Below are 24,930 nucleotides of genomic sequence, written 5' to 3' on the forward strand. Positions count from 1 at the left end.
CTTTCTCCTGCGGCGGCTCTTAGCTGACTGCGGCACGCCTGCCTGCCCGTCCGCCCACCCCTCGGTCCCTCAGGCAGAGCAGTGACGCCATCGGCGTGCGGCGGCGGCGGGGGAGGCCCCCGCGCACGTGTCTCCTAGGCGACCAGCGGCCGCGGCGGCGGCGGGATGAGGCGGCCGAACGTTCTGCTCACCGGTGCGGGGCCGAGGCGGGTTCTGGGCCGGCTCGCAGCGCGAGGAGGCCGGTGGTGTCCGGGCCGCTTGGCCCCGGTGGGGCTGGGAGCGGCGGGGGAGGCCCCGGCCCTGTGCACGGCCCGGGGGTGTTGGGGCGGGAGGTCCCTGCGGAGCCGGTGCCGGCTGCTCTGCGTGAGAACTTGGGGCTTTTAAATGAAGCGAGTTTTACTGTTGCATCATCCCGGTTAGAATGACACTTCTGGACAGGGTGATAGTTTTATTGGTACGATTTTGTTGTTGTTTTGTAGGAAACAATGCTTTTGCAAATATAATAGGCTCAGGCAGGATCTCTTAGCAAAGCAATTTTTTTAATAACGATATTGCGACACTGGGTGTTCTACCTAGAGGTAAGCACACATAATAGGGCAAAAAGCCCCTGCTTATATCCCCCCAAAAATCCCGGCCGCAGTTTCCCTCCCCCTGTTCCCCATTGGCTGGGTACTTCAGGGTTTACAGACTACCCCGACACATGCCTCAGTTTACATACAATAGCCTTCCCCTTATCAATCTATTTAAAATGTGGATTCCTGGTACTTTGGCTACCCTTCCCCCTAAATTAACTAGTAAATACAGGTATCAGTATGCATACAAGTATCCAGGAAGAGACTGTGTTTTACATTAAGGATTCATAGTCCGATGTCTCTCGGTCCTTCCCTCTTGCTGGGGTCAGGCACCAGGTCCTCAGTTATGTAAAAACAACAGTTCTTTGTTAAATGTTCCTTACAGTTTGAATCTCTAGACTTTGCTCTTATTTTTTTCCTTGTCGTGCAGCTTTTTGCCCTAATTTTTTTATACAAACTTGGCCCTAACTGACAAAAGCTTCCTTTTTGACTCTGCAGAAGGTTACTTGAAGAGGACTTGTACTCTTCTCTTACTAGTTTATCTGCGTTTGTGTCTGTAGGTACTCCAGGCGTTGGGAAAACCACGCTCGGAAAAGAACTTGCATCAAGAACTGGGATGACTTATATCAATGTGGGTGACATGGCAAAAGCAGGTAGGCTGTGTTAACAAATTAGTCCGTCAGAGTACTTAAGATATTTTCCTTTGTATAACTATGCTTCTAGTGCATGTCATATATTAAATGAAGAGGCAATTAATTTGCTTTAACAGAAATATTTTGGTGGCAAGAGTTAAAAAACGATTTATGTAACAGTAGTGTACTTTGTATATTACTTAACCCTTTATAACAAATTTATCTTTCTATGGGTTTGTGAGCAAAGTGTTCCTTGCTCTGAACACTATATTTTGTATGCATGCTCCTGAAATAAACATGACAATATAAATAATTTTAAGAACTGGTGCTACTTCACAAACTTCCACAAATTATTTTTGCTGCAGGAAAACTGTATGAAGGTTTTGATGAGGAATACGATTGTCCGATTTTGGATGAAGACAGGGTAAGTCCAACTTCAAAACCTACCATTTTTATATTTTGACTTTCTGTAATTTCAGGTAATTTCAGGCCTATCTTTGTTTCTTTGCTAGGTAATTGATGAACTAGAAGATAAAATGAGTGAGGGTGGAGTTATTGTCGATTACCACGGCTGTGATTTTTTCCCTGAACGGTGGTTTCATATAGTGTTTGTACTTCGTACGGAAAATTCATTTCTGTATGACAGACTTGAAAGCAGGTACGTCAGTGGAGTAAACAAGGAGTAAAATATGGTTATGTGACTTCAGAGATTTTTCTACTGACTCTCTACAGAATATTTCATAATTCTCTGCATATCTAAGACCGTCTCTTGGTACTGTTCTTGTTTTCTAGGGGTTACAAAGGGAAAAAGCTGCAAGACAACATTCAGTGTGAAATTTTTCAGACCATTTATGAGGAAGCTGTCTTGTCATATAGAGAGGAAATTGTGCACCAGTTACCCAGCAACACTCCAGAAGACCTAGAGAGAAATTTGGATCAGATTACACAATGGATTGAACAATGGACGAAGGACAACAATTGACATTTCGTGAAAAAATAACTCTATTGGATCTCTTCCTGGGGAGGGGGTTAATAAATGACAGTCATAGTTGTCAGGGAAGTTATTTTTCCATATGTTTCCCGCAGCAGAGATTCAGGCATGGATTGCATAAATTCTTCTAAAATAAATAATTTATCACTGCACTGGCTATGCCCTTTTGTTCATGTACATATGAATTAAAGGGCTTTGCATAACCTGGGAGTCCTAGGGCAGAGGGTAAGGCTCCTTTTATTGCTTTAAATGCTTGCTCCCTTTCTGGGCCCCACACAATAGGCTCCGCTTCCTCATCTCTTGTTGCTTCTGTTAGAGGTTTTGCCAGTTCTCCTGACACAGGGATCCACAGCCAACAGAGTCCCACTACTCCAAGGAATCTCTGTACCTGTTTCTGTGTGACCAGATGTAGAAGTTTAACCATAGTGTCTACCCTTTCTGGATGTATTTCTCACTGCCCTTCCCTTAAATAAAACCCAAGTATTTCACTTCTTTTTGACACAGGTGAAGTTTGGATGGAGATGCACGATGCCCTTTCTCTACTAAGGCAATACATAAACGCACAGTATCTATTGTACAGGCACTTTCACACTACTAGTGAATTATCTATGTATTCCACAGAATAGATTTGCGCAGGAGTTTTATATCTCTTAAATTATTTCACAGTATTTGTGAAAAAATGGTAGGCACCCACCAAACCCTAGTGGGAGATGTGTCCAGGTCAGCTGCTGTCCTTTCCACAAGAAAGCAAACAAAAGTTAGCTGTTCTCATGTAGTGGGATACTAAAAAAAGCAGCAGTTAGATCAACCACAGTGAAACATTTCGCCCATTGTGATATTTATAGGAGTACTGTGTAAGGATCAGGCACTACTGGGTGAGGAACCACTATGTGCTAGTTAATTGCCTGTAAATCTTGTACAAAGCAATATTCTGGGTCTCCGTCTTCAGCTAATCATTTTTCTTTTTCAGGAGTATAGAAGTATTGTAGGGTGACTCACTTCGTGAATTCCTTGAGCCAGATATCTGTCAATTTATTTTTGAATGCTTTTTTCTGCTTCTTAGGGAATAGGATACTGTTTCACAGCAGGTAGAACTCGTCCCGTTCATCATACACAAACACAGCCACGCTCAGAATTTTTGGCAGGTTTCTCCCGTGCCAGCTGGGCATATGCTCTTTTAAATACTTACCTATATTAGGTGCCGCTTGATCCACAAACACACTAATTTCAAGTGCTTTGTTAATATTCTGCTGGGTCATTCCCCCATATTTCAGCAAGGCTTGTCAGACCCGCCCCCCAAAATCACTCTGGTGTTCATCTAATCTCTACCTAAATCCTTGTACTTCAGTCCAGTTATCCCCCAGCTGTCCACATGCTCTAATTGCTTTCACTACATTTTGAACGGCTGTTCAGCAAGCAGCTCTATGACTATTATTATAATCCCAATTTGGATCAATAGCCGCCCAGGGATTTCTATTCCCTCCAACCCGCTAAGCTAATTTCTGCATCCTTATTAATTATTTTCTCTCATCCAGCCAAAACAGTTCTTTCAACAGTACTTGAGTCCAATTTGGGTTATATCCAGTACACATATTAGAAAACAACCGAACACGTCTTTCAGCATCCGCTCTCAACCTTGGCAATTTGCCTCCCCCTGTGGCTACATCACCAGGATTTCCAGGCTGTTCAGTAAACACGTTTAACACCGTTGGAGCTCCCGCTCCCCCGTTAGGTAGCAGCATTAAGATTAGGCAGCGCGTTAGAAATCACAGGATAGAGTCCAACAGGCAGCAGAGTGGTGTCAGAGGACAGAGAAGAAGAAGCAGAATGCAGCTGCAGTCTGAACTCCATCATTCAGAGGACTAGCTTCAGCTACAGCATTACCTCTTTTGTCCAAATACCCCAATTCAGGTGCTTTCTCCCGCATGCCAAATCATCCCAGACATACCAATAACCCGTTTGTCCTCGGAATCTGTTTTCTGGGTCGTGTTGCAAGAAAATACATTTCTGGTGATCAAAGGATCCCTGCAGTGGCCACCATTCTGCTGGGCTTCCAGTTTTAGTGATAAATGGCCAACTTTTTGATGTAAGGTTCAAGCTCCCACCCGCAATACGTCACAACGAGCCAATTGCAGAAGTATGAGGTCTGCATGTTCTTCATTGGATCTCTTCATTTTCATCAGGCGGGCTGTCAAAGTTCTGACCTTCACTTGCCATTTTGGACCTGCAGCTGAAGAAAATAAGATCTTGGTAATAGCCAACACATGCTTCTGTTAGATGCCATTCTGTTCCTTTACTTATCTCCAAGGAGTTATCTTATAGCTTGAAGGCTCTGAGGCCTTTTTTACTTAAAGAAACAGGAAGTTCAAAGGTTCACAGCTTGCAGAAGTTAGGCCAAGCAAACTCACTTATGCTAAGTGAATTCTATATGAGCAGTTTCTAACGGAGTTCTGTAAGAAGCCGTATACTCAATAATTCAATAAGTAAAGGCAGTCTATTCTCTAACAATAATTACTGCATAATAAAATAAAAATCAATTTTATTGTGGTTTGGTATGGTTGGGGACTAGATGAAGGTTCCGAATAGCCAGCTTGTGAGGCTTTAGCAGCCTCTGAAGCACGCTGGGAGAGGCACACAAGGAGAACTGACACAAGTGAAAATTCAGCAGTGAACAAAAGGATGGAAATCTCGCAGTTGCCTTTAGTAGCAGGAAGTGGGTTCAATAACAAAATTTTTTTGAGCTCACAATTAAAACCAAACCTTCTCTACTCCTGCCTCCAAGAAAACTGCAAAATCCTGGTAACTGATGGCAGTTGAGAAGCTTTTGATTTCTAAAGGGTAAAGCAGTATCCTGAGAAGGAGTTAGTCTGTTTCTGAGTTGTTACACTAAAACCTGCTACATTCCACTGTATTCTTGAATGTGTGGAGTCTAATGCAGAGTGCAGGGTGTATGACATAGTTTAAGGCTGGTGCTTTATTTTGGAGGGAACAAAAGTGACTTGGTAAGAGAGATATTTTAAAGTGATCACACAGAACTTTGGGAATTACTTACAGCATAAGGAAATGTTGGTTACGTCTGCACCAGTGTGGCATATTAAGCAATAAGGTTTTTTTCTCCTTTTTCTCTCTGTATTCTCCATCACCGATCCAAATCATGGAATATATGTTTATCACTGTAAGTTTATCACGGATATATATCATTTAGCAGGATAATAAACCTGCAGTGATCCAAAACATGGGTACACTTAAAATACTGGCAGCTACCTGTTCTTATCACTTGTAAAGCATTGGTCTGATGAAAGCATGGCCGTGCAAAGCAGAAATAACCTTTCTTCATTGTAAAGGTGGCTTGTAAAGCCTCACGAAAGATTCTGTAGGAAGTTCTTGCTAAAATTGCAAATTCTTGCTAAAAAACTTCTTTATATACACGAGTTTGAATACTAAAACTATTTGCTTGAAAAAATATTGTAAAGAGCATTATGGTTACATATTTAAGATGTTTGGGGTTTTTAATTCAAAATGCGGTATAGACTTTTTGTGAAAATACTGCATCAGCAATTCATCCCCTGTATAAACTGCAATGGTGAAAAACCTGGGGTTTCCTTGCAGAATAGGGACCAAACATCATGGAAACGCAGACATACACGTATTGCTCTTGAACAGCTGCTTTCAGGGTTACTGCTTGAATGGGAAACTGGGTGGAGGGTGGTTGATTGCTGGCATGGAAGCGTCTGGACAATACCAGCTATACCAGTTACTGAGAATGCTCTGAATGACCACGTCTGAGTTGAGTAAAATCATGTTTTGAAAAACTGGTGGGCAGGATATAGACTTCAAAGAAAACGAAAGGAGAGAGGGGAGAGGGGGTAGAGGGGAGAGAGGGGAGAGAGAGGAAAGGCGAGGCAGGGTGGGAAGGGAAGGGAAGAAGGAAAAGAGAAAAAAAGAAAGAACTGACACCTGTTGTCCCGCAGCCTCCGGGGCCCCTTTCCGGGTGCCGCCCCGGGGCGGGACCGGTGGCGCCGAGGCCGGGCGGGCAGGTGGGTCTGGGTCTCCGGGCGGGGACCGGGACCGGGGGGCGCGCCGGGAGGGGGCGGTCAGGGGGTTGGGGGGTCACCGAGGCGCTGTCCTCGCCCCGGCCGCCGCCACCGCCCGCAGACCCGCGGGCAGCCGGAGCTTTCGCTGCTCTCATGTTTTACCGGGCGGCCGGAGCGATGTTTTTCTGGCAGCCCGAACCCGTATTGGAAGCAGCCACGCACCGACAGCTTCCGATTTTTCACTTGAATGTTGTTTTGTTGCTTTAATTATGGAGTTTTTCTGTTCTTCTAGGTAAAATACTTGTTTTTTGGGACCCGCTGTTCACGTTGCCAGCAAGCGAATTGCCCTCAATCAGGGGAAAAAAAACAAAACAAAACACCACGAAGATGGAGGAAGCAGAAGACGATGACATGGCATGTGGAGACTTGGGAAATGGACTTGGCAGAAGGCCTGGAGGTGTTTATGAAGGGGGATATTTACAAAACTCCTATTCGTTTAGATCTAGGAAGGGATCTGGAAAGGTTCGTAGTTCTCTCTTGTCAGCACAGAGAGTGGAAGAGGATGATGCTGCAGCTCTTCCCGGTTCAAAGCGAAACAGTTTATACGACGGATCGCCCAAAAAGCCTTTTGCTAGTTCCACCCGACAAAATAGCTGCGGTAAGAGTAATTTATAAGTTCACTATTCACTGTGAGAAAAATCTCTGTTAGCAAAACTGAGCAGTTCAGCTGCTTCACAAGGTGTCATTGAGTTTAATCAAAACCGTTTGCCAAAACACTTTGAAATCTGTGCAAGATGCCAATGCATGTGCATTGCACGCCTGCTGGCATCCCACACAGCCTCACAGGTTTCCTTGCTGCAGCCTGTAAATCTGCTCTTGGTGGCCCAAAAGGAGATCCTTCATGCCACTGAGGCAGCAGAAGAATCTCTGTTCCTAGATCTTCCTCCCAAAACGCTGACAGCGGAATTGCTTTTCTGTGAATTAGGCTGTGGCCCATCTTAGCTTAAAATGACGATTTGGAAGTGTTTAGTTTTACATTTGAAAGTGACGTTTAGCAAAGAGCACACCATGATGGGGGACAGCATTGGTTTTTTTCTAAATACATATACGAAATTAAATGGAATTGCTCGGATTCCTGGTTTAAGTGTGATTTCCCATAGACTGTATCTGAAGCTTGTGGCTCAATATTCAAAATCCTGTTTACTGATTAATTGAAATTTGAATTGGCATACTTCTGAGGTTGAGAAGTTGTTTGTAGAACTGCACATCTCCGTTGACTTTTTTGTGACAACCATGCTGTGAATAAAATCAAATATAGGCAGCACCATTCATTACACTTTAGCTACTTTGCCATATATTTTTAGCCAGTTAAAGTATTTTGACTGAAGTGTTTCCATATAACTTGCTCATTTCTCTCCTTTTGAGTGAGCCCCCACTATCTTCTCCACACACCACAGTAAGCTGAGCCACATAATTATTGGTTTCAGCATCTTCAGTGAGATGTTAGGAGAACAGCCTAGTTCCTATTGGTTTCACGTGTGTTCTGCTGGCTTCTGTATGATACTTGTCCTAGATCTGGGTCTTCCACAGCAATACCCATGAAAGCATGAGTAAAGTCCACCTGAACCTGACTTTGATTTAGTAGGAGGCTGCATCTTGACTATCTCTGAGATGCTCAGCTTAAGAAAAATGGTACCGAGAATAACTGCTTGTTTAGATGAATATTGGACCTTGGGGGATATTCCACCACCATACTTAATGTTTGTCGTCTTCATCTCTTGAAAATTGTCCCTACTGCTAAATAGTGCTAGCTGCTGTTGTGTTGAGTTTTGTTGTTGAAAAGTTACATTCTAAAAAGAATCTAAAAGAATGCAATTATTTTTTTAAATCAAGATGGCAATTTTGGTGTGTTTTTTAAAAGGAAATTCGAAAATAATTGTCCCTATTTTAGGTCTTTTCACAACTGTTCTTTTTTCCCCCCATTTTACTTCTTTAACTGTGAAACAATGTGTTTGAACGTATTATTTATGTAATTCTTAAATCTGTGTATTAGCTCCAGAACAACAAAATCCACAAAGATGAAAATTCACCTCCATGTTACCTTTTTTTCAGGGTAAAGCAAATTTTTATGTTTTCTTTTGTAAATATTTTAGTATCTCATTGTTTAGTGTCTCCTACCAATCTTACAGAATCTAATACTGAAGTGTCGAATGAGGAGCTAAAGCAACAACTTCAGGAAGCTCTAGAGGTTCGTAACTGTGCATTGAAACCTGCATTTCCTTTTCATGTAGCAAAGTGAAGCAAAAAGTTAGTTTAGCTGAAAATCTTGGTATGTCCAGAACCTTGGGTGGATTCAGGTTCTTGAAATCAGAGCACTAGTTCAAAGCCTCATTAAATTTTATGCCAATTTTATGCTCTCTTTTTTTTTTTTTTGGGGGGGGGGGGGCAGTTAGAAGTATTTTTAAATATGTATAGAATATTAAAGGGATTGTACTCATTTTCTAGCAGATTTTTTTTTTTTTTTTTTTAATTGAGCTTTGGGCCTGAACAGCTGCAGTATAAACAGAATAGTCTTCATGGTTTTACCGCATTTTTGTTGAAAGGTAGTTAACTCCTACATTTTACATTTACTGTGGTGAAATATGTGGATGTGTTGGCATCAGTCCAGGCAGAAGCGCAGGGTGATCTCAGCTGCAAAAACATACACTTCATTTGCACTGTGTTCTTTAACATCAGGATAGCCCACAGTAGGTAATTTTCAAGCTGTTTTAGGATTAAAAGGCTTCAGTGCACAACAAGTTAAAATGTCAAGGAACCTTACTCATTTTCAATTAGACAAAACTGATCAATTGACACTGTACCCAGATACAATTGCTGCAGTAACAGAACTGGAAGAACTATGAAAAAAGTTTCATATGACCACAAGTGAACAACTGAGTGACCTACACAGGGGTTAAGGAAGAAGTATATGAAGCAGTAGATTTTCATTTAGCTCTTGGAAATTGAAAAACTGCTTTCTTCTGAAGGGGGGAGCGTTGCATCAATACATGATTGGCATGTACTTGGAGCAGGAATCTATTTTGTTGTTGTTATTTTGTTCTGGACAAGTAGGGGTTTTGATCTGACAGTTCTAACATGATATCTGTGCTATAGAGTATGGATATTTTGTATAATATATTTACAGTACATCATACTAATATAGCATATGTATTTTAGTATATATTTGTAATATTTACAGTATATTTTGTATCTGCTGCATGTATCCTGTTTTGATTACTTATTTTAAAGGTCCAGACATGAGTTGGTATATGCAACTTCTTTAGCAAGGCAAAACTGCAATATTTAGTGGTTTATTTCCAAATACGCTAGAGGAGAACAGAAAGAATAATAATTACAAGTGTTCTTTAAGGATTTTGTGCTAACATGCACTGTTAACATTTCTTCATTGAAAGCAAGCTATTAGTCAGAAAATAATCATATAGGCTAGAAACAGAAGATTGTTTTTTGAAAGGAGCAAATTTACATTGCTGTTGTAGTCTAGTTTTAACAGCCAAAAGCCATGACTGTCCTACCTCAGCCATCATCTCAGCTCCCAAATCTCACGACAGCAACAAATTCTCTGTAAATCCAGCCACCTGGGACCTGGTATTGAAACTCAAATCCAAAAATGTCCCAGTTTTAAAGGTACTACTTACTCAGCATTGTAACTTTGATCCATTTTTGTTTCCATTAAGATTTACTTGACTTACATTAACATAGTTAAGGGTTACAGAGGTGGGAGGGAAGGAGGAGAAGAAATTGAGATATTTGTAGCTGGCATTTTTAAAAGATTTAGCAACCAAATGCCATTGGGAATTCTGAGCCTACAAAATCCAGTGCTATATACAGAGAACTGCACCCTCCACTCTCACAAGATCATACATTTCAGCATCCTTACTACATGCAGATTTTATCTTTTTTTAACATTCAGTATTTAATATTATAAAATGGCTTTTACTTACTTGGCTTTTACTCAGTGTACGTATTTTATTTTGCTTCAGGAAGTTGAAGTTTTGAAAGTTGAGCTTGAAGCGTCTCAAAGGCAACTTGAAGGAAAAGATGAAGCCCTAAGAATTCTGCAGGGCATGGTAGGAGTTGTTCAAAAATCGCTTACTTAGTGGTAAAGTGAAGAAAACAGATTAAATCTTCCTGTCACTCCTCCTCAAAACCCCCCAAACCTTAAGTTCTTCCCAGGGCTATAATTTAAAGCATCGAGTCTACAAGAGTCTACAGATTTGGCTTCTACAATTTACTACTTTTTCTGCATCAACAATTGCAGTTACTTAACTTTACTGTTATAGCAAATTTTCATAATTTTATATTTGAGGATCTTTTAGGATTTATCTATTTAGCTTGAAGATCAAAGCCTTCTTTCGAGTCATTTAAATTACAGATTTTGCCAATGCTTGAAATTCTACTGCAAAGCAGAGATATTTTCAGTTGACTACTTTGTCTGTTGTCTTAGAGGACAGAATGCCTTAAGCATTAGGTCAGTCTTTTGTTCGCAGTTTGTAATACTTTTATTCACTGTTACAACGAATTCTGTTGAAATCAATTCCTGTTGCCAGCTTGCGTAACCCATTTATATAGTTCTGCACTTTCTACCCTCAGACATTTGTAGTAACATACAACTGGATCAAAGTATAAGTATGTTGTAACCAAGTTTTTTAAGAGCTGATTTTGTGGATAAGCCCCAAAGAAGACATGATCTTATTTTAAATGATGCTATTTTTTTCCAATAGAAAAGATTATGGGATCAAAACGTGAGTTTGTTATGCAGTGGAGCTATTTAGTGACTTGAAATCAGAACCCACTGGGACTTACAAGCAAGTTACTAGTATTTGTAATTCTGCACAGTGCTCTTTAACTAAGAATGTGAACTTCTCTTGATGTAAAACTGAAATTAAGTAAACCTAGTTACAGTATTTGATAGAGTTATGGGTTTTTTGCAGGCAGTATTTAATAAAGCTACTAGTCATACAAAAGCAATGCTTCAAAAAACTGAGGAAGAAAAGAGAACTTTAGAAAAGGTAAGGCTGCATGTTTCTTCCACATCTGTGCAAAAACATAGAAGTCCATTGCTATTAATAAAGGGGTAACAGGCTCTTTTATTTAAATCAGTACATATCTGTCATTAGTTCCAGATTTTGTTGAAAGCGTTCGTATTTCTTTTTAGTAGAAAGGAAAAATGTTAATGTACCACTCTTTTGATCTAAATGTTTTCTTGCTGTAGCATGTACAAATCATACCTGAAAGTTACTGGAGTTCCCTCTGGACTTTCAGCTGGTTTTGCTGTGAGTTCTGCAGTCTTTCATAGATACTTGCACTGTTTCTTAGTCAAGCTGGAACTTCCCGACGAGTCTGAGAAACAGGAGCCCAGTTTTCATAGGGATGATGGGGAGGAGGAGGAAAGTGGCATCAAGTTACCGTGTTAAACTGAGTTTTATGGTTTAATTCTCTTCCTGTGTGACCTTCCACAGAACAGTAAGGGAACAGGGAAATGTGGCAGTGTGGGGTTGTTTTTGTAATAAGCCACTACAAGCATCAGTTCAGGGAACACATCCTGGAATCAGGGATGCAGAAACTCTTTGGTATCTGGCACCAAACATATTTTTTCACAGTATCATAGGTCATCATTGTCATTGGTCACCTGGATCTCTGCCAGTGCCCAACTCAGCACCAGAAGTTCCTCTTTGTCCTTTTAATGGGGGGCTTGTAACGAGCTGCTGCAGGTTTGTCTTGTTTCCACAGGAAATAAATATTTTGCAGTGGGAAATTGAGTTTGATCAGGATCGATTTAAAAACATAGAAGACACATGGACAGAAAAATATGACAGGTATTTGACTTACGCTGCACACCTTTGGGGTTATTTTAATTGCATTGAATGCTGTATGTTGTCTTTTTTGTGTTCTAAGTTTGCTTCACAGGGTTTTCTGGAGTTGGTGTGTTTTCCTAGTCTCCTTCCAGATTTGGGAATATTTATTTATTTTTTGTGCTAGTCATATTTATGTTTTTCAACTAGAACTACTAAAATTATTGAGTCTCCATTCTTTAGCATCTCTATAGGCTAGCTTTACTAGGCCGAGTTTTCATTTTCATCCTATTACATTATTATGTTAGCCGGCTGGAGCCAGACTGTCTTTGTTTGCTTCAAATGTAAATGAGGCATAGAAAATAATGGTATGTGCATGCATGTGGAAATATCATTTGCTGGTTAATCATCGCTTTATTTTTATGCATTGTAAGCATGAGCATATGTACAGGTAAAACTAAACGCTTTTGAGAGAGAATGATCAGCTGGTTCTTTGTTTAAATACGAGTTACTCTGGGCAGACAGCAGATGTGGTCAGGCAAGCGGAAGATGCCAGAGGCACTAAACCAACAATACAATAACAGAGCTTGAAAAATGGCACCGGCAGGCCCGCTTATTTAAACATAGATATGATATCTCTGAAGTCTACCCATCAGAGTTACAGTTCTTTCAGTGGAGATTTTTATTTAAAATTTTCCAACTTAGAATCAAAAAAATCAGCAAAAAGCTTCCAAACTGTGAATTTGAGAAGAGTTTTGTTAAGATATTTTGTCTTGTTCACCTGTTAACTTAGTTACGGTTGTCGAGGGACATCTCCTGAAAAACCCTTTGGCTTCCCTGACTTGAGAGAGTAGGAATTGTAGCCAGGTAGTTTGGAGCAACAGAACTACTGTTAATTGTTGAAAGCTAAAGACGTGGCTTCAGAAAACTGTAAGCCAGGAGCTCAGTCTGCTTTGATGAAAGGTTTTCTGATATCTGAGAGTGCAGGATAAGAATGTGTATTTTCCTTTGTTTATTCAAGTGAAATAATTCAGGTTACTATTTAGTTTTAAACAAAACCATGAATTTACAGTATGTTGCAGTTACTAACAGCTGAAGAGATGCACCAAAAAAAATGTATTGCTTTAAACTTTAGGACATTAGATTGCCACTTTTCTGTTCAAGAAGCAAATACTAAAATGCTTAAAGGAAAAATGCATTATAAATGTATATTGTATGTTCTCAGGTTGCAACGCTTAAAAGTACAGCTGTTCTTGAGAACAGTAGTGCGAATACAGGAAGTTTACTTTCTAAAATTAAGACCCGAGCTGTGTCTTCACATGTCCAATAACAATTTTGTTCTTTCAAGTAAGGGATTTCTAGAAAGTGTTCCAGACGTTCATAATTACAAATTTCTTCAAGTTTCTCGTGGTAATGTGGTACTCAAACTCACATATAGTTAAAGTCTGAAGTTGTTGGCACCATCTATTTAGACACGATATTTTTTCTTCCTTTTTTTTTTTTTAACATTCACTTGGACATACTTGGATGCATTTCGATTGCTTGTTTGAGGGTGTGGTTTCATGAACAAGGTGAGCCTGTTTGAACAGTGTGTGCTACCTGGGTTGCAAATAAAGCTATGAATGAGTGCAGAGATGGTTTTGCTCCCTGCAGAGCCACCGCCAGCCCAGATAACCAGCAGTGGCTCTGCAGAACCCAGCCTGGCGTGTCCTGCTTTCTGAGCCCTGGTTCAGTGCCAGTCAGACCAAGACTACACACAGGACTTTCTGCAGAGAGGTAGCTAGGAGTAGTTTTATAACAGGTTGCTTATTGGCCCCTGGCTAGCAGATTTAGATCTAGCAACACACCACATACTATAGGTACAGATATGGAAAAATTTTACAATTTTTTTTCAATACAAAAATTTTACAAGTGGGGAAACCACTTGTATAATGTAGCACGTATAAAATCTTGTCAAACCAAATGCCTAACTCTTTTCAGTTTTGATTTTTTTCTTCAATCTTTTCAGAAATCCTAACTTTAATTTGCAGAAATATTAAATGTAGTATTTTAACAGGCTTTTTTTTTTTCATTTAAGCACCCATTTAAAAATATTTTTTTAAAGATAACACTTTCTAACTTCTGCAGGATATATTGTGAAAATGCGGCTCTTAAGGAAGCATTGAAACTGAGAACAGAAGAAATTAAAACTCTTAAAGCTGAAAATGCAAGTAAGCCAGCAAGAGCTATTCCTCTTCGCATAGTGTTTCTCAGGAATAATTCAGGATTTAGCTATGAAGGAAGCTTTCTGTCGGGCTAAGTATCTTGTTACTTGTAGCTGATATTAGTGGATATGCAGAAACCCTCTGTAGACAGACAAGCTGTGTTTGTTTTTCTTCTCATATTGTCGCTTAAACTGAATAAAAAAACCCAAGAGATGATAGGAAAGGTCAGGTGTGCACAGCTTGAAGAGTAGATCAGACCTGGAAGGAGGCAACGGCAGCCACAGGAGCCACCAAAAGCTCCTGCTGCGATGACAATCTGTGTCAGAGATACTCACTTTTAACTTACCCCCTTAAAGATTCCCATAGCACAAACTTTTGAGGTATTCAGCTCGTCAGCTTTATAGTGGAGGTTTTCAAACTGCGGGTTGTGCAGGCATCTGGATGGGTCAGATGGCTCAAGCCCCTTTCCCTTAAATTTTGTTTCCAAAAGGCTTTAAAATAGCTGACATACATCATTATTTTCCCAATATTGTGCTGTAACTAAAAGAGCAGCTGCCTTAGTTGTAAGTATTCCAAGAGATAAGCCCATAGTAATGAGGCAGAGTAATATATGAAATGGTATCTCTGTATATGGGTTGTTACCTCTAGGAAAATGCAGAAGGAAAGACAACTGGGATCTGAGTTCCTACATTTACATAGTCTTATCACATTCCCAAGCTGGTGCTTAAATTACAGAAACACTTAATTTGGGTGTAGTTAAACACAGAAATTAAGAAATTAGAGCAGCAGACTTTGTAATCACTTTCCTTTTTTATTTCACAGTCCTGAATCAGCAGTGCTTGGAATTTCTTGCAATGCTAGATGTGAAACAACAGAAGATTGTTCAGGAAAACATGTCCTTGAATAAAAGTGACATTACAGATTTTACAGGCCTTGAAGTAAGTATGGCTTACATGTCTTTCAAAATAGATCATTCAAAGATATATAGATTAATTTTGTTTGCTGATTATTTAACTGTTTCTTGGACCCATTTCTAGCTAATAACGATATGCATTTGCATTCCTGTTAATCAGTTTTCTAATTTGTGATGTGTCATCATTCCTATTTTGCAAATAAAAGGTTGACAGAAGGAGTGTCAACCTATCTTTCACAAGCCAGCATGCTGCTTTTTTTCTACCCAATACTTAGTTCTTAACTCCTATCCCTACTGCTTTACTTTATTGAGTGAAAAAAAAAATCAAATGAGGTTTGCGGGGAGTAGCATACACAGCCCAACACTTTGTGTCTCTTACTTTTCTTGCAGAAAAGTACATTTCACGCATGTGGTTGTGAGTCAGAAGAAATCATGCCTAAATCTCTTGTAGCTTGCTTCCTTTGACCCATACTCTCCCATTGTATTTTCAGGATGTTTTTTTTGCTAGTCATCTGCATATCTTGGGTTGTGTTGTGTAAGCAGATAGATATTTAACTGGTGGGTTTTTTTTTTATTTTAAGCTGGCAGTTCTTGGAGCCTGCACCTGCAACACTTCTGGAGGGCAGCCTTGTCCCTGTGCTAAAATGGCAGCTGTAACTCGAAAGCAACTTCTTCATCTCAAGCAAGAGGTAATGCTGCTTGGCATAGATACGCAGAAGCAGAGGAGCGTTTGAGCTCAAAACCAAACAAACCCTGAAGCACTCTACTGCAGCTTACACAAACTAATGTGTCTTAAAACAATAATGCATTTCAGAAATAATGTTATGGTCGTACTGATTGTAATACCCTAACTTTTGCTGATAGAAAAACTGTAATTACGATACAATCAGCTTTACTGGTTAGAAAAAATCCCCTGACTTTATCATATTTTTTTCCTTCCACTCATATTTTTCAATCTAAAAAAAGGAAAAAACACTCTAAGTGTGTGCACTCTGTAAATGTGCACATACTGTGAGTGCGGACTACTGCTGGCCCTTTTCCTTCCTTCCTGGCCCTGATTTCCACCCCTCCCTCACATTGGTGTCAGCACTTACAAGCCTGCTCACCCAGCTCGGTCAGGAAGCTGATCTTGCTGAAAACTCTGTATTTACATCACGCTTAAATCGGCAATGTGAATTTCGGGCTCTTGAGGTTTTTAATTCAGTAAAATTCTATAGTTTTAGCAATTTTACTCTAATTTGTATTTCACTCTGCAAATGTGGTACCCATCCTTGTGGTCCCACTGCAGAAGTTCCAGCTGACTTACGGGTTTTGAGAAGAAGTACTGTCACGTCTCTTTTGGTTTCTGCTGCTTCTTTGGTTGTATTTATTTGAAAGTTGTCTGTGTTAATGGCTTCAGTTTGTCTCTTAATATACATTTTACATCTGCTATTGCTTACAAATCACTTAATATACTTTAAATTTTCTCTGAATTAAAACCAGATTGAAAATCTGAAGAAGAGTAAAGATGAAGCTTACATAATGGCAGATGCTTTCAGAATTGCGTTTGAGCAGCAGCTAATGCAGAGGAAGGACCAAGCCCTGAGGCTTGCAGAAGTGATAAAGATTAAGAAGGAAATGAAATTTATAAACTGGAGACGTCTGAAAGATGAAGGTAACTGGGCATTCTATGTACCTATAATGGTTGAATAGAAGTTAGCTGAAAAGTGGCACAGGCAGACTTTTTTACTGTATTAAATGTACGGTTGTGGTCTGATTGCTGATGGAGGTTTCTGAAGAGTCGAGAAAAAAGGAACAAAGTTATGTCGAAACTGTAAATACGTTAAATAGTGTGTCGTGTAGATGAAGAATTTCTGCTGGAAGTCTCACATGTATAATGTAGGGTTTCTGTGTATTAGTGGACTATATAAATACTACTGTAGGTCATAGGAGCTACCAGTCTGGGCTTTCAATGTAGCCTTTTTAAATTACACATTCATGAACTGTATTACCTGAGTAAAAACATGCTAGAATAAATAAGCTGTTCTGCAGATGACAATAACATTTGGAATATTAAAGATGTTATGAAAACAGCACAAAAAACCTAATATCTGGCAAGTTTATCCTGGCTGTTTTAGATGCTACCAGCAATTTAATGTGCTGGGTTTTTTTCTGAGTGATCTCTATATAGGAGTTAGGGAAGGAGGAGAAAGGCAAAAAATATGTACTGAGCTTTCACTGAAATACTAAATACAATACAGTTTTTTATTATATATGTGTGTCTACATCAATGTTTATTATGTTTCTTATACTTCACATGGTCATCTGTGAGTTACAAAGCACTCTGTAAAGAGAAGAAATCTCTATTACCCTTTCTTCTTTAAGAAAACAGATAAGAAAAAGTATTTAAGTGCTTATGTCGTGGTCAGAATGACACTTCAAGATATATTTGTGTTAGCCATCGAACTGGAGGTGCCAGGCTTAGAAGTTTTGTGGGTCTTCTGGATTCCTTGGGCAGGCTCAGGATAGAGTATTAAAGCAGCATACATCTTGAATATGTTTCCCCTTGACTGATAGCATTGTTTCCTAGCTCTATATCCTGATACATATGTTTCATAACTTTAGTGTATTTTAATGTTTTTTAAAACGTGGGGAATTTTTAAACAGGTTGTGTCAATTTTTTTTTTCAGGATACCTACTGTTTAAAAACAAATTACCACAAATGATTGTTTAATGAGAAGTGTTATAGTGTATTTCGCATACAGCGAAAATAATTTCATTGTCAATTTGCCCATATGTACGATGAAAGGTCTGTTTAGCCTTTAAGTGATGCTGAGGGTGCTCCTGCACGCAGGTCACCTGCCATGTCATGTACAGCGGGACAAGCTGCAGCTTGAGTTGCCTTTTTAGAGGGGATCGTTCAGAATCCAGTTTTATGCACGTCCGTTTTATCCAAAAGTATGGGTTTTTTCTCTCCCTAAACCCCACAGTTCGTGTACTTTTGTTTTCCTTAGGACGTGTCAAGTTACCAGGGAACAAGAACAGTCTGGGGCAAAAACTGTCTGAACTCCTCTCGTCAGACGGGGACTGCAGGAAAGTGAAAGAGTTGGACAATCCCCATGAGATCCTGAAGATGTTAATAGATTTGGTTCGTATCTTGTTGAACTGTTCGTCGTGGGTCCTTAGGGGAGGAAATGTAGCTGTCGATTTAGACAGACTGCGTCATTCTTAGCTTATAAACCACTTTATTTTCTTTCTCTTTGAAATAAATAACCCAGGTAAATGACAAAGAGGAGGCTCTGGCTCATCAGAGAAAGGTGAGTTACATGCTGGCTCGCGCAATGGAGGCGAAAGAGGATGTTTTGGAACAGGATAAAGGAAATGCCACTCCGGGGAGTTGTCAGGACAAAACCCCGTGGTCATCGGGCCCCGTCCGTGCTGGCTGCCAAAACCCCTGTTCTCAGAGCAGGAATTCTTCAGTTCCCAGTGTAGAAACACTTGAAAATCCAGTAAAAACGCTCCAAAAATCACACTCCTGGCCATCTGAGATGACACACTATGAAGAAAATAATCCGTGTGGAAAAGCGGATGAGACTGTAGTGATCTCTGTATAGCTGTCTGCTGGAATAAATTTAGTTTTTACAAATAAATTTATTGTGGAAATGCCTAAAAACGCCCTGTGATGACATCACTGAGGCCCGAACTAGAACGATGCATTAGCTGATATCGTCTTTAATGATACCGCAGTAGCGCGGTAACAGTTCCTTTGGCAAAACAGCCTGATTTAATTAATTTCACAGAACCACAGAATGTCAGGGATTGGAAGGGACCTCGAAAGCTCGTCCAGTCCGATCCCCGCGCCGGAGCAGGAACACCCAGGTGAGGTTACACAGGAAGGCGTCCAGGCGGGTTTGAATGTCTGCAGAGAAGGAGACTCCACAGCCTCCCTGGGCAGCCCGTTCCAGTGTCTGTCACCCTCACTGAGAAGAAGTTTCTTCTCAAATTTAAGTGGAACCTCCTGTGTTCCAGTTTGTACCCATTACCCCTTGTCCTATCATCGGTTGTCACTGAGAAGAGCCTGGCTCCATCTTCCTGACACTCACCCTTTATATATTTATAACCATTAATGAGGCCACCTCTCAGTCTCCTCCAAACTGAAGAGCCTCAGCTCAGCTCACTGGGCTTTTCATTTAGCAATAGTCTCCAAATGAGGGGAAGCAGCTTTCAGTTGCCTGGAGCCCTCGCTTTTGCGCGCCCTTCCCCTGGCTTGGCATTGAGACTGACGGAGTCAGAGTGACGTCACACCGGAGAGTGACGTCAGCAAGAAAAGGCGGGGTGGAGGGAGCGGCGGCGTGACGGCGCCCCCTGCCGGCGGGGCGCGGGTGCGCGCGTGGAAGGACCGCGTCAATCACACGGCAGGCTCCGCCCCCCCTCCGGCTGGGCACGGGGCCCTGCGTCTGCGCAGGCGCGGGGCGCGGCAGCGGGCGGGGCCGCGCAGGCGCCGAGGGGCGGCCAGGCTCACAAACAAGGCGCGGCCGCCGAGGTGAGGTGAAGCGCCGGCGGGGGCGCCGCCGCTGCCCGTCCCGCAGCAGGAGCGCGGCCTCCTCCGGGTCCTGGCAGCCCCGCGGGTGAGGATGTGGGTACGGGGCTGGCGGGACGCGCGGCCCGGCGGCGGTGACGGGGCTCCGCGGGGCGCTGCCGTGTGCCTGCGCCTGCCGAGCCGCTGTGGGCCGGGACCGCGAAACCCGTTTCCTCAGAGGCGGCTGTGACCGGCCTCAGCGCCTCCTGCCCCCGCGGCGGGGTCGGTGCGATATATCTTCGTCTTACGCCATCCGGCGCAGATAAGTATCTGCGTTGAGGAAAGTGTCCTGAGCGGGCGTTGAGCACTGAAGTGTGCTCCAGGCCTGGAGAAGGGCTTGTGTACTTCAGAACCGATAAGAGCTGTCATTAGTCAGACGAACTTCGTGCTATAAGGATTTTACAGTCACAGTAGCATCAGATTGTATATTAGTAAAAAATTCGTCATGGTGAGGGTTGTCAGGCATTGGAACAGGCTGCCCAGGGCAGTGGTGGAGTCACCATCCCTGGAAGGGTTTAAAAGGTGTTTAGATGAGGTTCTTAGGGACACGGTTTAGTGCCAGAGTTGGGTTACGTTTGGACTCAATGGTCCTGAGGGTCTCTTCCAACCCAAATGATTCTATCAGAAAATGCAGTCTTTTGAATGGAAGATGGTAATGAAACAAAAACAAACCCTTGTGGTTTTTTAGCATACAGTTTGCTGTTTGTGCACCGTAGGAGAACTACACAGCTGCTACAGCGATTCATGCTGTCTAGTGCATATTAGGTTGCTTAGGTGGATTAATTGTCCCTGGAGGTTTAGAGATATTAGTGGTGGTTTTGCTTACTTTTGTTCCATGTATTTTTATATAGGGTACAGTGTATAATGGACATGTTTACACCATAGAGGTATTAAATGTTTTAAGACATGCTTCTGGACAAACTGGGAGATATTCTTTGTATTTAAATACAAGCTGTAATGGTAGAGAACTGGTTATTAGTACATTCTGGAGAAATGCGTAGAGCACAGAAAAGGACCCACTTGACTGCTGGTACTAGATGCTGTTGGTGTCTAGTGCTGCATTGCTGAGGTTGTCTGATATGAATATCTGGTTATTAGTAATGTAAATCAGAAGATGATAATCTCGAGGGAACACTGGTTTCCATTGAGGAAAGCTCTTTCAGACCTGATGTAATAATCATATTCTCATGACTCATTTTCAAATGCTGAGTAATAATTGCTGATACAACTAATGACGGTGGCACTGTCGGCAGTATGTGAGAGATGTGTTTGTTCAGTTGGGCAAGTGGATTCTTCAGCTGTGGGCCTGGCTGCTGGTGGTACCGCTGATGTGTTGGAGCACTGCTGGAAGTCAGTAGTTGTTGACAGACAATTTTTTGTATTGTGTGAATGATACCATTTTCTGTTCAAAAGAACAAAAACAAATTACTGTGGATGAACGAAGGAAAATATTCAGGAGCTGAGGATGATGTCGGGATAGAGTTGTCCAATTCATGTTAGTGGTAATATCATAATGCTGGTGATAGAGTTTTATTATTCTCAAGGAATTGTGTTGAACTAACAGAATCTTGCTCTTTAAGCAAGACGGTTTAGTTTTTTTGCAGTGTGCCATGCAGGCTTTTCCTTATGTGTCTGAAAACTTTTGTAACTTCTATCTTCAACCCCTGATTCAGCTAGTAAATGTGCTGTGGCAGCAGCTGCTGCAGTTTGGGGGTTGGATAATATGTTGTCTTGCTCAGCAAGAATCATTTTAGTATTTGTTTTGTCATTTAAGTTTTTAACAAAGCATTTGCCCATTCGTAATGAACTTCCCTGTTAAGTTGATTGCTGGTGAACTCTGTGTGCAGTTGTATCCTTACATTTTTTTTGTAAGGCATTGAACCTATGGGTGGGGGTGTGGTGTAGAGATGTTGGAGCACGGCGAGAAGAAGAAGGCTGGTAGTTAAATACTTAGACTCTTAAGGTGGGAGGAGCTGCATGCTGTGCTAGATGCAGCACTTCATTTCTATGGCACTGTGAAATTAGATCATTCTTAATGGTTGTGTTTCTGTCAGAGGCTTTGTCCTAGTTATGGTATTTGCTGGGTAGTAAGCTGGAAAAAATTACTTAAACCCTTTTGTGAGGATAAAGGCTTCAATATAGCTTTCTGCTCAGACTAAATATGATGATTAAACACAATGATGGAGTTGAAATCATGTAACTTTCCAGTGAGCAAAAAGACTTCTCTGGTAGCCTAAAATCAAGATGGTTACTGTGGTCAGCTTTCTGGAGTGAAAACCTGTGTGTGTGTGTTTATCACTAAACCTGATCTTGCATTTTTCTAGCATGCTCCTTATAAAAGCAGGCCAGGATTCTGCAGTGACTATTAGCTGTGACGAGCTGGAGATCTGGTAATGCCTGTCTATATTAACACTACAGAGAGTGTTTTTCAGGCATTCTTAAAAACATCAAAAGGCAGTTTGTCAGACATTAAACTGGTTAGCTGATAATAATTAACATATCCATTTTATTTTACGGGTTATCATAACAGAAAATTACCAACTACCACCATTTGGAGAGACCGTATTTAAAAAAAAAAAAAAATTGACAATCCATCCTGTATCTTGACCATTCGCTATCATAACACACTTGTTTCATCTTCTCCTTTAAATAAGAGTGTGTTGAGAAGTCCCTAGTTCAGTGTTGGTTTTGAACTGTGGAATGTGTGCTTATTGTATTAGAAGTGATTTATAAAGGATATGAAAGAAGCAGCCCATTAAGTGTTTTTAAATTCACCAACACACTTGCAGTCATTGCACAGTTATCCAGATCAGAGTATTTGTTTCCCCTAGGTAACAATTTATGTAGTAAAATTGTTGCCTCTATTTCTTAAGATATTATTTTTATGGAATTTAAAGTGCAGTATTAGGAGTTGGCCAGAGATCAAGCCTGGTCTAACTGGGCAAATAACATAAGCAAACTTTTGCTATTTTCTTTTGTTCCATTTCAGCTTGCCTCTTGAAGGCCTTAGAAGGTCAAGAAGGGTGTTTGACCAGGTGTCCATGTGGCCTAAATATTAGCTGTTCAGAATCCTTACCAAGATTGCCACGGAATAGCTCACTTCAGTGCTGTTCATGTCGACTGTTGTAGGTTCTGGCTTCCTGCGTTCACCATGGTGACCACTGCCTGGCATAGCAGTTGAGTGGTTTTAGTTTTCCACTAAAAAACCTGGGTAAGATAATAAAGAATGCTGGCCTTGAAATTAGGGCACAAGTAAAAGCTTTCAAAGACTTATGGTGGGCTTGTTTAGAAACATACCAAATATTTACCTAGAGAAGTGGCAAGTACTGGTAGTGTGATTTGATTTTCTTTTTTTTTTTTTTTAATACACCAACAAAAAGTATTATTCTGTCTTGAAGTTAAAAGAAAAACAATGAGATGAAGAGTTGAGTGTTAACTGGAAAAAAAAAAAATGGATCTTTGCCAGCGCATGTACTTGAAAACCCTTGTGATCGGTGTGTTCTGTTCTTTCAGTGAGATCAGCTGTTGCTTAAGGAAGTGAGAGGTACATAAGGACTAATGGTGTCATGACAATTGGCGACCTGTAACAGTGTAAAATGTTCAGAATTTGACCCGTGTCTATCCATTAATATGTCATCTTTGGTGTATTTCTGGCCGAAGAAGTAGTAAGTGAGCACCCCACCATTTCTCTTGGAATCAGACCTTGTAGTTTACTTGTACAGCAGACAGTCAAATGTCTTAAGGAAATAACAGACCTAATTAGCTCTTACATTTATACAGTCCTAAAATTACATTTGGTAACCACGAGACTGATGAGGCCCCCGGTTAAAATGAGTTTGACACCCCTCCTCTAGACTGTATTCAGAGTACGTAGAAGCTGACAGTCTGCAGCCCTGTTTGTAGTTATGTTTTCTTTACATGGAGAAGGAAGAAACTTATTTAAAAAGAAAAAAATGCTTCATAGGAGTTGTCTTGTAATAATGAAACTTCAGCTTTGTAAAGAGCAAAATTCTGTGAATCACAGAATGTTAGGGATTGGAAGGGACCTCAAAAGTTCAGCTAGTCCAATCCTGCTCCCGGAGCAGGAACACCTAGGTGAGGCTGCACAGGAATGCATCCAGGCAGGTTTTGAATGTCTCCGGAGAAGGAGACTACACAACCCCCCTGGGCAGCCTGTTCCAGTGTTCTGTTACCCTCACTGAGAAGAAGTTTCTTCTCAAATTTAAATGGAACCTCTTGTGTTCCAGTCTGTACCCATTGCCCTTTATCGTGTCATCGGTTGTCACTGAGAAGAGCTTGGCTCTGTCCTCGTGACACTCACCCTTTACATATTTATAAACATTAATGAGGTCTCCCCTTAGTCTCCTCCAAACTGAAGAGCCCCAGCTCCCACAGCCTTTCCTCACACAGGAGATGCTCCATTCCATCATCTTTGTTGCCCTGTGCTGGACTCTCTCCAGCAGTTCCCTGTCCTTCTGGAACTGAGGGGCCCAGAACTGGACACAATATTCCAGATGAGGTCTCACCGGGGCAGAGTAGAGGGGAAGGAGAACCTCTCTCGACCTGCTAACCACCCCCCTTCTAATATACCCCAGGATACCATTGGCCTTCTTGGCCACAAGAGCCCAGTGCTGGCTCATGGTCATCCTGCTGTCCACCAGGACCTCCAGGTCCCTTTCCCCTACACTGCTCTCTAATAGGTCACTGCCCAGCCTACACTGGAACCTGGGGTTGTTCCTGCCCAGATGCAAGACTCTGCACTTACCCTTCTTATATTTCATTAAATTTTTCCCTGCCCAACTCTCCAGCCTGTCCAGATCTCGCTGGATGGCAGCACAGCCCTCTGGCGTGTCAGCCACTCCTCCCAGCTTGGTGTCATCAGCAAACTTGCTGATAGTACACTCAATTCCCTCATCCAAGTCATTGATGAATATGTTGAACAATACTGGCCCTAGTACTGATCCTTGAGGCCGTGAAATGAATGAGACCGTGAATGAAATGCTGTATTTTTTTTTAGGTTTAAGGACGCTGAAGCTTCACTAGAACTGTAACTAGAATGGACAGTTACTTTAAAGCTGCAGTCTGTGACCTGGACAAACTACTTGATGAATTTGAACAGAATACAGGTTAGTTCCTGCATGCCTTCTTCTCCAGCGTAACAATATCGGTCAAAT

General features: G+C 41.3%; 3 protein-coding genes across 4 annotated transcripts in view; all 3 read left to right on the forward strand.

Moving 5' to 3' along the window:
- Positions 1–108: 108 nt before the first annotated feature.
- On the forward strand, positions 109–2,352 carry AK6 (adenylate kinase 6). The gene is made up of 5 exons (XM_065657259.1): positions 109–193; positions 1,133–1,225; positions 1,570–1,628; positions 1,717–1,862; positions 1,997–2,352. The coding sequence occupies exons 1-5, from the start codon at positions 166–168 to the stop codon at positions 2,184–2,186; spliced, it is 516 nt and encodes a 171-aa protein (XP_065513331.1). The 5' UTR covers positions 109–165; the 3' UTR covers positions 2,187–2,352.
- Positions 2,353–6,195: 3,843 nt separating this feature from the next.
- CCDC125 (coiled-coil domain containing 125) lies at positions 6,196–18,791 on the forward strand. The gene is made up of 12 exons (XM_065657136.1): positions 6,196–6,232; positions 6,522–6,887; positions 8,419–8,477; positions 10,270–10,356; positions 11,221–11,298; positions 12,020–12,105; positions 14,209–14,291; positions 15,108–15,223; positions 15,780–15,887; positions 16,681–16,852; positions 18,192–18,325; positions 18,456–18,791. Exons 2-12 carry the CDS (start codon positions 6,617–6,619, stop codon positions 18,789–18,791), a joined length of 1,530 nt encoding a protein of 509 aa, XP_065513208.1. The 5' UTR covers positions 6,196–6,232; positions 6,522–6,616.
- Positions 18,792–19,670: 879 nt separating this feature from the next.
- ZFYVE16 (zinc finger FYVE-type containing 16) overlaps positions 19,671–24,930 on the forward strand; it is a 28,499-nt gene continuing 23,239 nt past the window's right edge. The window contains exons 1-2 of one of the 2 annotated variants that reach the window (XM_065656572.1): positions 19,671–19,720; positions 24,774–24,882. In XM_065656572.1, coding sequence (XP_065512644.1) covers positions 24,813–24,882 — 70 coding nt within the window. In that variant the 5' untranslated portion in view covers positions 19,671–19,720; positions 24,774–24,812. Of the gene's footprint in view, positions 19,806–24,773; positions 24,883–24,930 lie in introns of both variants that reach the window. The other variant, XM_065656571.1, reaches the window with a different exon arrangement.

This window comes from Caloenas nicobarica, chromosome Z (genome assembly GCF_036013445.1).
Source record: "Caloenas nicobarica isolate bCalNic1 chromosome Z, bCalNic1.hap1, whole genome shotgun sequence".
Taxonomy (NCBI): Eukaryota; Metazoa; Chordata; class Aves; order Columbiformes; family Columbidae; genus Caloenas; species Caloenas nicobarica.